This window comes from Spermophilus citellus (assembly GCF_964194105.1).
Source record: "Spermophilus citellus genome assembly, chromosome: 17".
Classification (NCBI taxonomy): Eukaryota; Metazoa; Chordata; class Mammalia; order Rodentia; family Sciuridae; genus Spermophilus; species Spermophilus citellus.
The window spans coordinates 77,363,472-77,376,153 of NC_138199.1; the positions used below are offsets into that span (position 1 = coordinate 77,363,472).

The window sequence follows — 12,682 nt, forward strand, 5'->3', positions numbered from 1 at the left end:
TATGATGGACTGCGGTGCCACAGGCCCAGAGCAAAGCAGAGACCATGGACTGAGCCAAAATAAACCTTTCCTCTTTGTAAGTCCATTATCTCAGGGATTTTGTCACAGAGACAGAGGGCTGACCAACACGGTTGGCTTATGCATACTTAGCCAGTGTCTTACTGTTGGACATTGAGTTGCTTCTGATTTTTAAAAAATATTTCTTTATTTGTTGATAGACCTTATTTTTATTTTATTTATATGCAGTGCTGAGAATCGAACCCAGTGCCTCACACACGCCAGGCAAGTGTGCTACCACTGAGCCCCAACCCAGCCTCGTGCTTCTGATTTTTCAACAAAGCAAATACTGTTGCAAAGAATGTTTCCATATCACTTCTTCAATTGAGGTGCAGGGGGTGGAACCCAGGGTCTTGCACACACTAGTTCATCTCTGTGCTTTTACACACATGTCTGGAAGATAAAATCCCTAGGAGAGGAAGCACCGGTTAAAAGGTATGCATGGTGCAGACGCTGATTGGTTCTGCCAGGCTGCGCAGCAGTTTGCCAAATCACACCTCCCTCCTGCCCAAGGATGAGGGTCTGCTTCCCCGCCTCCTTGGCAAAGCGGGATATGATCAGTCATTTTGACTTTGGTCATCTGATGGGTGACATTAGGACCTTGTTGGTTTTTAGTTCTGATCTGCTTAATCGAGATAGACTTCAGAAACGAGAAAGTGCACCCATTTTAACGGCTCAGCGCAATGAGTTCCGACAAGTGTGTGCAGACCAGACGCGGGCGCGGCTCAGTGAGACACAGAGCGCCCGGCACCCCCACAGGGCTCCTGCAGCTCCTCTCTGCTCAGTCGCTTCCCAGGCAGCCAGGGGTCTGCCTCCATCACCGTCTCCGTAGGTCACTGTCCCTCCTCTAGTGTTTCACACAATCTGAACCACGTGGGACAGTCTGCCTTCTGTGGCTCTGGGTGACCATCCTAGGGCTCAGCCCTGTTGTCTGTGTGTCCACAGCTCTGTCCTCATCGATGCCACCAGACCCTGTGGCTCAGCTGTCCTGCCGTTATAGCACTCGCTGTGCTGGGACACTACTGACGTGAAAGCTGTTGGGACGCTGAGTGTGGGCTTGCGGAGCTTTGGAATGGCTTCGTCAAGCACTGGGTGGGCCTAGTTTCCTTTTCTCGTCTCCTTCTGGTACTGAGGATGGAACCCAGGGCCTTACATTTTTTTTTCCCTGAGAACTGGGGGTTGAACTCAGGGGCACTCGACACTGAGCCACACCCCAGCCGTATTTTGTATTTTATTTAGAGACAGGGTCTCACTGAGTTGCTAAGGGCCTCACTTTTGTTGAGGCTGGCTTTGAACTTGAGCTCCTCCTGCCTCAGCCTCCAGAGCCACTAGGATTGCAGGCACGTGCCACTGCACCCAAAACCTTGCATTTTACCCCCCGTCAGGATGTTTGAGCCCCACTTACTCTTAGGAGTTTCCAAAGGGGTGCAGCCTTCCCAGCCTGCCAACTCCCTTCTCTCCGGGCCCAAGGCTGTCTCCAGGGCTTGTGGAGGTTGTGGAGAGATGGACATCACTGTCCACATGGGGCCAATGCCATGCCCTGGGCCAGTCTTGCCGCTGCTGAGGCCTCCAACCCTCAGGGGCTCAGCCGCCCCTTGTGTGCACCTGCAGCAGGGTTTCCGTCCCTGCAAGGCTCCCCAGGTCCAGAGGCCTGGAAGGTCCAAAAAAGCCAGAGGGAAACCGGGACCGGAAGTGGAGGCCAGATGAAGGGAGACCTAGCAAGTTCCCATCTGACCAGGGGGCCTCGGTTGCCTGCCCCAGGGCTGGGGTCCACAAGTCTGGCCCTTTCTCCCCCACACAACTATGCACCGCCCCAGGGCCATAGTGACCATGCCCAGGAGTGTAAGCTCATGTGGCAGGAAGGGGACAGTGGAGCCAGCTGGGGGCTGCCCCTCCCCTGACTGTTCCCTGGGGGAGACAGCGGCAGAGTCCCTCCAGGCCTGGGCTGCTGTTCAAGAGGCCAGCTCCCATGGTGCCCAAGCTGTGCCCTGGCCTGTTGGAGGCCTCAACTCCGTTCCTGGAGTCCAGGCCTGCTTCCCTCTCCCCCACCTGCCCCTCCACCCTTGGGTGCAGCCCTGAGCAGAGGTGCAGAGCAAAAGGAGCCAGCACTCAGGGCAGCGGAGACCACCCCGACAGCCGCCCATGGCCCTCAGGCCAAGGGCCAGCCTGGCCTCTGCCTCTTCTGGAACCCAGCTCTGGGCCTCAGGTCCTCGGACAGTGCCTTACTGTGACCCTGGAGTGCCCTGGGCTTGCAAAGGTGTGGGCAGCCAGGACCCCTGGGAGACCTGTGTGGACAGGGTGGCACCAGAGCCACCCAGGGCCCCTTGTCCGTGCCCAAGAGCCCTGCTGAGACCTCCCCTGTTTCCCAGGTGCACCCAGCCAAGAGGTCCCACTCTGGCCTCCTCTGCCCTATCCCTACTCACCTTCCCCTCCTCCACCCCCAATCCCTGTCTGTCCTCCCCCAACATGATGGGGAGGGATGGCCTGGGGAGACGGCAGTTACTACAACTGAAAGGACATTCAGAGAGCACCTTCCTGTCAAATCGAGGCCTTGGAGACAAGGGCAGCAGGAAGGACACAGGTTAGACTGTAAGAGTGAGCCAGGTCTTAGCAAAGGAGGTTGGGGCACCTTCTTTCTCAGCCCCAGGCAGATCCATTTCCTCAAAGTCTCTGGGCATATCTGGGAGGAAGCCCACAGGTCTGGTCTTTCCCCAAACCCCTGAGGCCAATCCTCAGGGGCCTGGGTCTCCCCTGACAGCACCACCCTTAGCGCCAGGCCAGCCAGGAGGGCTCGGTGCATGTCCTTCCCCAGGTCCTCTGGCCTGCACAGTTAGTGCCCACGTTAGGTCTGTTTACAGATAGGGGATGAAGCAGGGCTGTTGGGGGCCACACTCTACCCACCAGTGTCAGCGCCCGTGTGCCCCAACCCGCCCCCCCAGGACCCGCTGCCCGGGGGCTCTCATGTCCACTGCTCTCTTCCCCAGCCCTGTCCTGTTTTACAGCAGTGTGGGGTGGCCCTGGTTCCTGACCCTATTCCCCTGCCTGCTCCTGGGAAGAGCCACTGTCCCCCACTTCAAGGACCCCTACTTGTCACCCCACAGTGTTTCCTCCTTGAGAAGTGGCAGGCACAGCCCCATCCAGGCGTCCCTCCAGCAGCCACAGTGGCCTGGCCCACATCCTCTCTTCACCCATGCTGGGGTCTTTCTGGGTACAACTCCCAGGACCCCGGGGACCCCCTTATGCAGAAATGGAAGCCATGCTTGGGAGAAGGGGGTTCTACTCTAGGTTGTCCCCAAGGGCCTCTGGGTCTTGTCCTGGCTGCCCCCAGACCCACAGAGGTAGCCAGTGCCCCTCTGTTGGCAGCTCGGCCGCAGGTGCAGACCCAGTCACGTGACTGAAGCTCAGCCTGCTCTGACTGGCCACGCTGCGCTGTGCTCCTCCCGCTGGGGGGAGGCCCTGTGATGGGCAGCCTGACCGGAGAGGGGCTGAGGAAGGTCCTCCACTGGGCACGTGTGGGCTCCCAGGGATCCTTGTGCCTTCCGCCCCTTCACAGCTGTGTCCCGGCCTCCCACCCTCTCCCAGCCTCCCGTTCCCCTCTGTGCCGAGGCGCTACAGCCTGCACCATTCAGTCACCTGCCCCTGGAAGCCCCTGGGGCACTGGTGGCCCTGGCCAGGTATGGTGGGAAGACCTTTGTCCCAAGCAAGCCCTGGACAAAGGGGACCTGTTTCCCAGGAGGACCCTTGCAGCTGAGCCAGAAGGCCGCCTCTCCTGCTCCCCCATTCTCCCAGGAGAGTGTGGGGCCACCTGGGGCACCCAGGGTGTCTGCTCACCCAGCTACTACGCACGTCCTAGAACAGCTGCGCTGTCCTGGGCCAGGTGCCTCAGGTGGGAGCAGGCACTGGGGAAGGCGGCTGTGGCCAGGCCTGGGGGCACCTGGGCTGAGGCACTGCTCCTGGAGCCCGGGGCATGTCTGCGCTCCCCACTCTCCTCTGAGGATCTGCCCTGACCTCTTGGCTGGAGGCCGTCCACGTGCCTGGGCCATGGGAAGCCACCTGGACTCCCGCTGAGGGGTCACCGCAGCTCTTTTGTCCTATTGCCAGGCAGGAGAGGCTCAGGCTGCATCTGCCCCCATGGGTCCCCCAAGGACAAGACAGCACCAGAACCGGCCAGGGCCCAGCAGCTGGGCATCGCTGCCCCGCCCCAGTCCCCAGTCTTGTCAGCGGGGTTTTGGCCCAGGTCCACTGCCTGGGCATCATGTCCTTACCTGGATGAGGGCTTGGATCCTGGGCCATTGGGCAGGGCCTACAGTTGGCTGGACACAGGCCACGTCCACCAGCCATGTGACTGTACCTTCCAGAAGGGGAGCGTGGTTCCTCAGGCAGGGAGGCTTGAAGTCCCCTCCCAGCCAGCACATGGTCAGAGGGGTCTCCCTGCCACCTCTCTCTCCTGGATCAGGACAGAGCTCTCCAGCCTCCTTTGTCACTGAGAGGAGAGGCCCAGAGGGCAGAGTGGCCTCCGTGGCCCAAGCCTGTCCCCAAAGCCAATATGGAGCTGGCGGCTCCCAGGCAGGAGGCAGTGACGGGGGACGAGGGAGGGGGCTGGGCTGGCCGTGCCGGGTTCAGTGGCAGGAGCCCTCAGCCCTCACTGTGCCCCAGCCCTGCCCAATGTCCCCCACCCCTGAGACTTCAGCCCCTGGACCCACCAGGCCACGAGGCAAGAGTCTGAACGAGAAGAGGCTGCCCAGCTGGCTTAGAAGGCAGGGCAGAGAGAGCTGCAGACCCAGGGTAGGGACAGCGGTTGAACCAGGAGACCCTGAACCAGGGGACAGCAAGCAGGACTCCAGGAAGAGTCCAAGCACTGGAGGCATCCAGTGCCCAGGAAGCACCAGTGACGGGCAGCTCTAAGGAGCACCCAGAGTCAGGCTGGAGACCCAGGCGCTGGGGCCTTGCCCCGGGGGTCCTCCAGGGGGTCCTCCAGGGGGTCCTCCAGGGGGTCCTCCAGGGGGTCCTCCAGGCACCACGTTCCCCAGGCCCGGCCCAGCCTCCCCTGGCAGGCCCAAGGGGTCCTGGGTGCCTGGGGAAGGGGTCTGGCTGGCGAGGGGAGCCAGCCCTCAGGGACGCCCTTGAGGGGGACTAAGAAGTAGAGCCCAGAGCAGCTGGGACCTCAGTGCAGGAGCCTGGCCCTCACCCCATCAGGGCCTGTCCCAGAAAGGCCCAGGCCGGGGCTGGTGGCCTTCAGTGACCTGAGCTCTGGGAGGGAAGGGCAGGGTGTGAGTCCCCAGGGCCCAGGCCGTGGGGGCCCCCTGCCCCTCATCCTGTGCCCTGCCCCACACTAGGCCATAGGCTCAGAGTGGGCTCATGGGACTCCTGTCCAGGCTGCTGCAGGGCCCTGAGGACAGGTCCCGGGTTCCACTCTGCCCTGCGCTCAGGTGCCCTGAGCTACCCACTCCCAGCACATTCCTCCCCGAGCCAGGCCTGGCTCCAGGGCCTCCTCCCTCAGGGGACAGATGGACTCTATGCCCCTAACCTCTCCCACAGGGGTGGGGGAAGCAGGTCACTCTCCAGGCCACTCTGCCATGGCATGTGCTGGGCTCGGGGAGTGAACAGGTACCTGGCCTTCCCTGCCCTCTCAGGTCCCGGGGTGCAGACTCCTAGCGGAGGCAGTGGAGTGATGGGGCTGTTGCTGGGGAGGGGGCTCAGGGACTCTTCTGGGAGTGGACAGGAGACAAGCTAGAGGACGCTGGGGGCTGACCTCCAAGCCCGGAGCCCGCGGGAGCCCCAGGCCCTCCCCACCTGCCCTGGGAACTCTCCCTGCAGCTGCCTTCTACAGCAACTGGAGGCTCGGGTCAGCAGGAGGCCAGGAAGGGGCTGGGGGTGTGAGGATGGGGCCCTGGGGTGGGGTGGCCGGGCCAGCCAGGAGCCGCAGAGGGCAGGGGGAGTGCACGGAGCGGCCAGCCGCCAGCAGGCCGCCAGCAATGTGGTTTCAATCTAATTGTCCCAAAATATTGTTACAACACAAACCACGTGGCATCCACTCACCTGCAACTAATCAGCACAAAGCTACCGAATAAATCGGTTCCACACCTCGGGCCAGGCAGTCCTGCGCGAACCGGGCGCCCCGGCCGGCCGAGGCCAGGCTGCCGCCGCCAGGGCTTGTTTCCTGTTGGGGCAAGAACTGCAGGATTAAGAGGAGGGACAGAGGAAGGGCAACCCTCTCTGGACCTCCTACCCCACTCTGGGGACAGAGCAGGAAGGGACAGCCCTCATGTCACAGCAGGCCCAGGCCTGAGAGAGTTAGCCAGGGAGTAGAGCTGCACAGGCTGAGGTGCCCTCTGTCCTCTCCCCCGCAGTACCACCCCATCCCAACATGGTGTGTTGGTCTGCAGCCCTCCCTGGGATATTGTCATGTCCGCCATGGCAACAGCAAGACGGGCCTCCTGGCAGAGCGATTCCTCTAATGCTCCAGTGAGCTAAGGACATTCCCCACTCAGCCAAAGAGGAAACCAAGGCTTACAGAGGACCCCAGACGCTGCAGGCCCACTGCAAGTCTCGGCCTGTACCTGCACATGGAAGGCCTGTTGTGCTGGACACGGGCCCACACAGTGCTGGCCACAGGCACAGGGACAGCAGGACACAGCTGTGGACTGCTGGAGCAGCTGGTGGCCCTGACCCCTCCCTTTGGAGTGAGGGAGGCCCTGCAGTGACCCAGGAACTTGGCCTGGAAGTCCAGTGGTGTGTCCAGGGGCCAGAAGGGGGCTAACAATCAGTACCACCTCTGTAGGCCTCGTGTGCGGTCAGCAGCCCCTCACTGGGTTTTAGGGATGGCCTAGCATCGTGCAGTGACTGGGGCAGCTGAGGTGGCCAGGCTGTCCAAGAGCCCAGCACCTAGCCACCCAGGGTGGGCAGCACTCCCACCAGCTACGGAAGGAAGCCAGAGCCCCAGACCTCGGGGGTACATGGCCTCCACCACAGCCCCCAAGTGGCACTGAGTCCCTGATCTGAGCTGTGGTTGGGGCTGGTGCCGACAGTGATGGCCGTGCAAGGGACCCCGGCCCACAGCAACTGACCACAGAGTTGGTGGCTTAAAATGCAGACTTTCGGGGCTGGGGATGTGGCTCAAGCGGTAGCGCGCTCGCCTGGCATGCGTGCGGCCCAGGTTCGATCCTCAGCACCACATACAAACTAAGATGTTGTGTCTGCCGAGAACTAAAAAATAAATATTAAAAATTCTCTCTCTCTCTCTCTCTCTCTCTCTCACTCTCTCTTTTAAAAAAAAAATGCAGACATTCGTTCTCTCACAGTTGTGGGGACGGGAGACTAGCCCCAGGGTGTGGCAAGGCGGTTCTCCTGGGCTCCTAGGAAGGTGAAGTCCTGCCTATCCCACTCCTGGTGGTGGCTGGCCATTCTTGATGCTCACTGTTTCTGGCATTGTGACTCCGATCCTTGCCCCATCTCCCATGGCCTTCCTCCCTGCAGGTGCCTCCTCCTTTGTCTTCTATAAGGACACTTGTGGTTGGATTAGGGTCCTCGCTAATCCAGGATGATCTCAAGTCGAGACCCTTAAGTGAGTCTCAGAGATGTTAGCTGTCTGTCCCAAGGCAGCACAGCGGGGGGGACGGCTGGTCCCTCGAGGAGGTCTGTGCTCTGCTGTAGAATAAAGCTGGTGGGGTAACGACCGACCCCGGGATTGCCAGTGCTGAATCCACAGGCACGTGGCGCCTGGCAGGGAGAACAAGGTCTCCGGGAGCTTTTGGAGTCGGTGGGCCTCACCTCCACATCTGGAGATTGGTTCCTCCCACAGACTCTGGGGAAACTCACGCAGACTCAGGGCCCAGGAAGATGGCAGCACTACCCAGCGCCGCACAGCAGGCAGTGACTGAGGAGAAGACGCCCTTCCAGGGCAGGAGGAGCCTTCAGGCTTGGCCACGCTGAGGGTCGCTCCCACCAGCATCCTCCCGGGGCCAAGGGCCTCCTTGGCAGCCGGGGTGGCCCTTGGAAGCAGGCAGAGGTGAGGCGGTCACCCCTGCCCTGGATGGGGCGTGGGGAGAACCGTAAACAGCTGTTTGTACTGAGGCTGTCCTTCGCCCGTCCAGTGTGAGCGAGAGGTGGGGTGGGCAGCTGGTCTGCTGAAGCAGCACTGTCCTGTGAGGCCGAGCAGGGGCCTGGGAGCTGGTTGTCCTCCACGCTGCTCCTCCTTTTTTTTTTTTTTTTTTTTAAAGAGAGAGAGAGAGAGGAAGAATTTTTAATATTTATTTTTTAGTTATTGGCGGACACAACATCTTTGTTGGTATGTGGTGCTGAGGATCGAACCCAGGCCGCACGCATGCCAGGTGAGCACGCTACCGCTTGAGCCACATCCCCAGCCCTGCTCCTCCTTTTTTATAGTAGTAAAATATATGCAACGTCAAACTAGCCGTTCGAAACTTTTATTTTTGGTGCCAGGCATCGAGCCCAGGGCGCCTCACCATGGAGCCACATCCCTGGCCCTTTTTACAATTTTTATTAAATTTTGAGACAGGGTCTTGCAAAGTTGCTGAGGCTGGCCTTGAACCTGTGATCCTCCTGCCTCAGTCTCCCGCTGCCGGGATCACAGGGGTGCACCACCGTGCCCGGCCCCTCAGAGCATTCTGGAGTGCACAGGTCGAGCATGGAGCACCCATGCTGCACGTGCCATGCTGCTCGGCCAACACGCTGTCCACCCAGGCTTCCCAGGGGAGGCCCTGTCCCCAATTGAGCAATGGCTCCCCTGGCCCAGTCCTGGTACCCACTGACCCACTTGCTGATGGGGGAATCTGCCTGCTCTGGACACTCATGTAAGCAGAGTCTCACGACACCTGTCCTGCTCAGTCCAGATCTCAGAGAGCACCCATGTTGTGACCCGCGTCAAATGTCTTCCTTTTTGAGGCTACCCTCCGTCATCTGGACATAGCCGCTTCGTCACGCAGTCACCTCGGGGGGCACTTGGTGCTGCCACCGTCGGACTCTTGTGGACAGTGCAGCACTGGACGCTGGTGTGCAGCCATCGAGGCCCCAGTTGGCAACCTTCTGAGCTCGCTCAGGAGTGGCATGCCTGGGCCACCATTTCGCAAAGAAAAAGACTGATCTGTCCCCTGCTCCACCCAGACGCTGTGGAAGGGCTGCTTGGAGAGTCTGGGCCAGGCTGCCCCTGACCCCCGAGTCTCAGCTCCACCCTCCCCGGCTGCAGGGCCTGGGCAGACAGGCCCCTCACTCTGAGCCTCCGTCCCTCATCTGTCCACTGGGGACGGAACAGCATCCACCTGTCAGGAGGGTGAGCAAGGGGGCAGGCAAGGTCCAGCACTGAGGAGCCCTTGGTAACCATCCATCCTCGCCACCCGCAGCCCTGCTCAAGGCAAGGAGCAGACCCAAGCCCACTCACCTGACCTGGCCAAGCTCAGCACACTGCTCCAGGGGTCCTCTCCTTGTTAAGGACCCTGGTGTCTCGGGGCAGAGGCAGAGCCCAGGGAGAGAGCATGGCCCTGGGGGGCAAAGGAAGCAGCCACCTGAAGGAGGGCTTGGGTGAGAGAGGACAGGAGGGCAGGGGGACAGCCTACTCCCTGTGCCCAGGCATGGCAGATGGACAGGGTGGGCAGCTGGTCAGCAGCCTTGGCTGGGTCTGCATTTCCCTGCTGGGCTACAGTAACCTTTCCTGATGGACACCGGGCTCATAGCCAAGATGTGCATCCCCCGAGGTGTGTAGAGCTGGGGACAAGGGACAGGGCTCTCCACCTGGGGTCCTGAAGAGGCCTGGGAGCCAGGAGAGGTCAGGAGGAGCTCCGCAACTGGAAGGCACCCAGAGCGGCAGACCAAGGCACAGGCCAAAGGCTGTTCCAGGTCACCCCAGGCCACCTGGGCTGGGAGGGGTCTCAGAGGAGGAGGGGTCTCAATGCAGGAGGGGCTTGGAGATGGGGAGAGTGTCTGATGACGGTTGGGGGCTGTGCCTGCCCTGCTCACTGCCATGGGGCAGTGGGACCCTGCTGCCTGGCAGGGCTCCTTCAGGACCCTGCCTGTCCAAGGGTGGGGGGCTCTGGACGCTACGCCAGGTCCTGGCCTCCTGCTCTGGGGCTGACCTTGGGGCAGTCACCTCCCCAGTTATCCCGGGGGACCCGAGGCCCTCTCTGAGGTCCGCAGTTCCCAAAAGACGTTCTCCAGGCTGGGTGTGCCTGACGTGATCCTCACACGGCCCCAAGAAACCCCAGAACCCGTGATTCACGCTGTTGGGTGCAGCAGGGGACCCAAACCCCGGCACCAGCCCAAGGCTCCGGCGACCAGTCTGAACAAGAGCAGGTTAAAAAGCCCGTGAGGTCACAGGGGGCTGTCGGGTGGGTACTAGGTGGGTTTGCAGAAATCAGGCCTGGACAGGGAGGGCTTGGGGTGTCCCCCATTTCCCACGGTGCAGGTACCTGGCTGGAGCAGGGAGAGGGATGGGGGCGAGGGGTCTGGCCCGGCTCAGGGGAAGGAGCCCTCCAGGCCCCGGAGATCTCCTCCTCCATCCTTCCCACTGGTAATTCCTGTCTGTCAGGTGGCAGGCTGGGTGACTCACCTGGTTGGGCCCCAGGAGAAGTGAGACCCAGGATGGGAAGCCCCGCCCAGGCCTGGGGCCGGCAGGTGTCTGGTGGCAGCCCACCTCCCACACCCACACAGGCCTCCAGGTCCAGTGTCTGGGCCCTTTGATGCTCTCCCTGGCTCTGAAGCAGCAACCACCTCTCCCCGGAGGAACCTGGAATTCAGGTGCTCTTTTTGGGCTCCACCTCCCACTGGTGCACCTGAGCGGCTGAGGCTCAAGATTGCCACCTGCCTCTGCTGCCTGTTGGCTGCGTGGCTTCCAGCCCTTGCACCAGCTCTCTGAGTCTCAGGTTCTTACCTCTAGACGGTTCATTCACACCCCCACAAGCCACTGTGGGCTCCCAAGACCTGGCTCCCTCCTCCTGCCTACCTGGATCACATGAGCAGGTGTCCTGGGCCCAGGAACCAGTTCTCTCTTGGCCTCCCTGGTGGAGGGGCCAGTGGGAGGTGGAGGTCCCCCTTGTCCTTGGGGACCCTCGTCTGGAGTCCATTGTGGGGCAGTGCCTGGTGGCCACTGCCACCCCAACTGTCTACCTTTTCAGGATGACCTTGGGGAGGTGAGGGCAGGGTCCTGGCAGCAGTGGGGAGGACCTGCCCAGGAGCACCCCGCACGAGGACAGCCAGCATCCGGGGGACCAGCAGGCCTGCAGGGAGAGGAGGAGGACAGGAGCCTGTTCCAGCAGAGAAAAGAGCAAAGTCTCCCAGCCCAGGGAACAAGGCCACCACAGCCAACAGGTCAGGGGTGTCAGCCGGCTAGCGTCCAGGGCCAAGGGTGCCGGTCTGCTCCCTCCAGGAGCCCAGCTCCTGTTCTCTGGGCACATGGTGACCAGGGGTGATCGTCCCTGATGGGAGGAAGGCGAGGTCCAGATGACAGGGAGTAGAGTTAGACATTTCCACCCCCACGGGGCCCAGAAAGCCTGCCCAGGTCCCGCCAGCAGGTGCACTCAGAGCCCGCCCGGCCAGGGTTCAGCACGGCCATCCTGTGGCGCTTCTGGTCTGGCGGGGGCAGTGCTCCCGGCTCCAGCCCAGCCATCGTTCCCAGAGGAACACCAGCCCTTGCCCTGGGCCCACTGGCCACTGCCCATGGACACACAGATGAAGGGGTGCTTGTGGACTTGGGGACTGCCCAGGGCCCCATGCTGTGGGTGGATGTGCCCAGGAGTGGACCAGGAGAGACCCCGGAGGGGAGGCCAGCAGGGCCTCGGGAGGTAGAATCGGGCCTGGGGCAGCCCCAGCCTGGAGCCCTGAGGAGCAGATAGATGCCCCCACCTGCTTTGACTCTGGCAGAGAGGGATCAGGTGGATCGGCTGGAACTCAGGGGAGGCCAAGGCCACACAGAAGACTGGAGGTCCAGGTCTGGAGCTGGACGTGGACCCTGCCCCCCATGAGGCCACGTCACTTTCTGGTGAAGGTCTCTGTCATTTAATCGAAAAGCAAACTGAACAGGCAGACCCCCTCCAGGCTGATGAGGACCTCCAGGGGCAGGGGGCCCCGTCCAGGACTGGGCTGGGCAGCAACTCTAAGACCAGCAGCTAAGGCACATCTGTGTCCAGCCTACACCCTGAAAATCAGAGAGCCCTGGGGGCCTCTGCACAGAGGGCTGACTGGTCCTCCTCACAGGAAGTAGATGTCTGTCCCCAGCAGCACAGGGACAGTGCTGTCCCTGAGGCAGGCTCCAGAGCCAAGGGGGGCCCGGGAGCCCGGGAGTGGGGCTGTGTGGTCCAGGGACACCTGTGTCAGCCTGGAGCCCATCTCTGCCCACCCCTGCTGCTGGCCTGGCTGCCCCTTCGTTGGAGGTTTGCATTTGGCCAACATGAAATGCAGGGATGCCAGCAGCTCGCTCAGGCCAGCCCGAGCCCAGGGCCAGCCCCAGGTCAGCAGAGCGTCCCCACGCCATCCTGAGAGAGCTGCGATGTGTGGGTGGGCGCCGGGCTTGTGGGCTTTGACCCTGGGGATGTCCTGGCATCTGGTCAGCAGGAGCCCTGGGTGGGAGTCAGGCCCACATCTCTCCTTTGGCCGGGGACACAGACCAGGACTGGCC

The 12,682-nt window shown here is 61.7% G+C and overlaps 1 protein-coding gene across 7 annotated transcripts in view; it reads right to left on the reverse strand.

Moving 5' to 3' along the window:
• Positions 1 to 260: 260 nt before the first annotated feature.
• The window catches only part of LOC308636800 (uncharacterized protein), a 61,644-nt gene continuing 49,222 nt past the window's right edge, over positions 261 to 12,682 (reverse strand). The window contains exons 3-9 of one of the 7 annotated variants that reach the window (XM_081272538.1): positions 11,012 to 11,285; positions 9,455 to 9,578; positions 7,828 to 8,251; positions 6,097 to 6,217; positions 4,323 to 4,408; positions 1,463 to 1,708; positions 261 to 466 (exon numbers count right to left, since the gene is read on the reverse strand). In XM_081272538.1, coding sequence (XP_081128664.1) covers positions 420 to 466; positions 1,463 to 1,708; positions 4,323 to 4,408; positions 6,097 to 6,217; positions 7,828 to 8,008 — 681 coding nt within the window. In that variant the 5' untranslated portion in view covers positions 8,009 to 8,251; positions 9,455 to 9,578; positions 11,012 to 11,285 and the 3' untranslated portion in view covers positions 261 to 419. Of the gene's footprint in view, positions 467 to 1,462; positions 1,709 to 3,645; positions 6,218 to 7,474; positions 8,252 to 9,454; positions 9,579 to 11,011; positions 11,286 to 12,682 lie in introns of those variants that run through there. The other 6 variants (XR_014019499.1, XR_014019495.1, XR_014019496.1 and 3 more) reach the window with 6 other exon arrangements.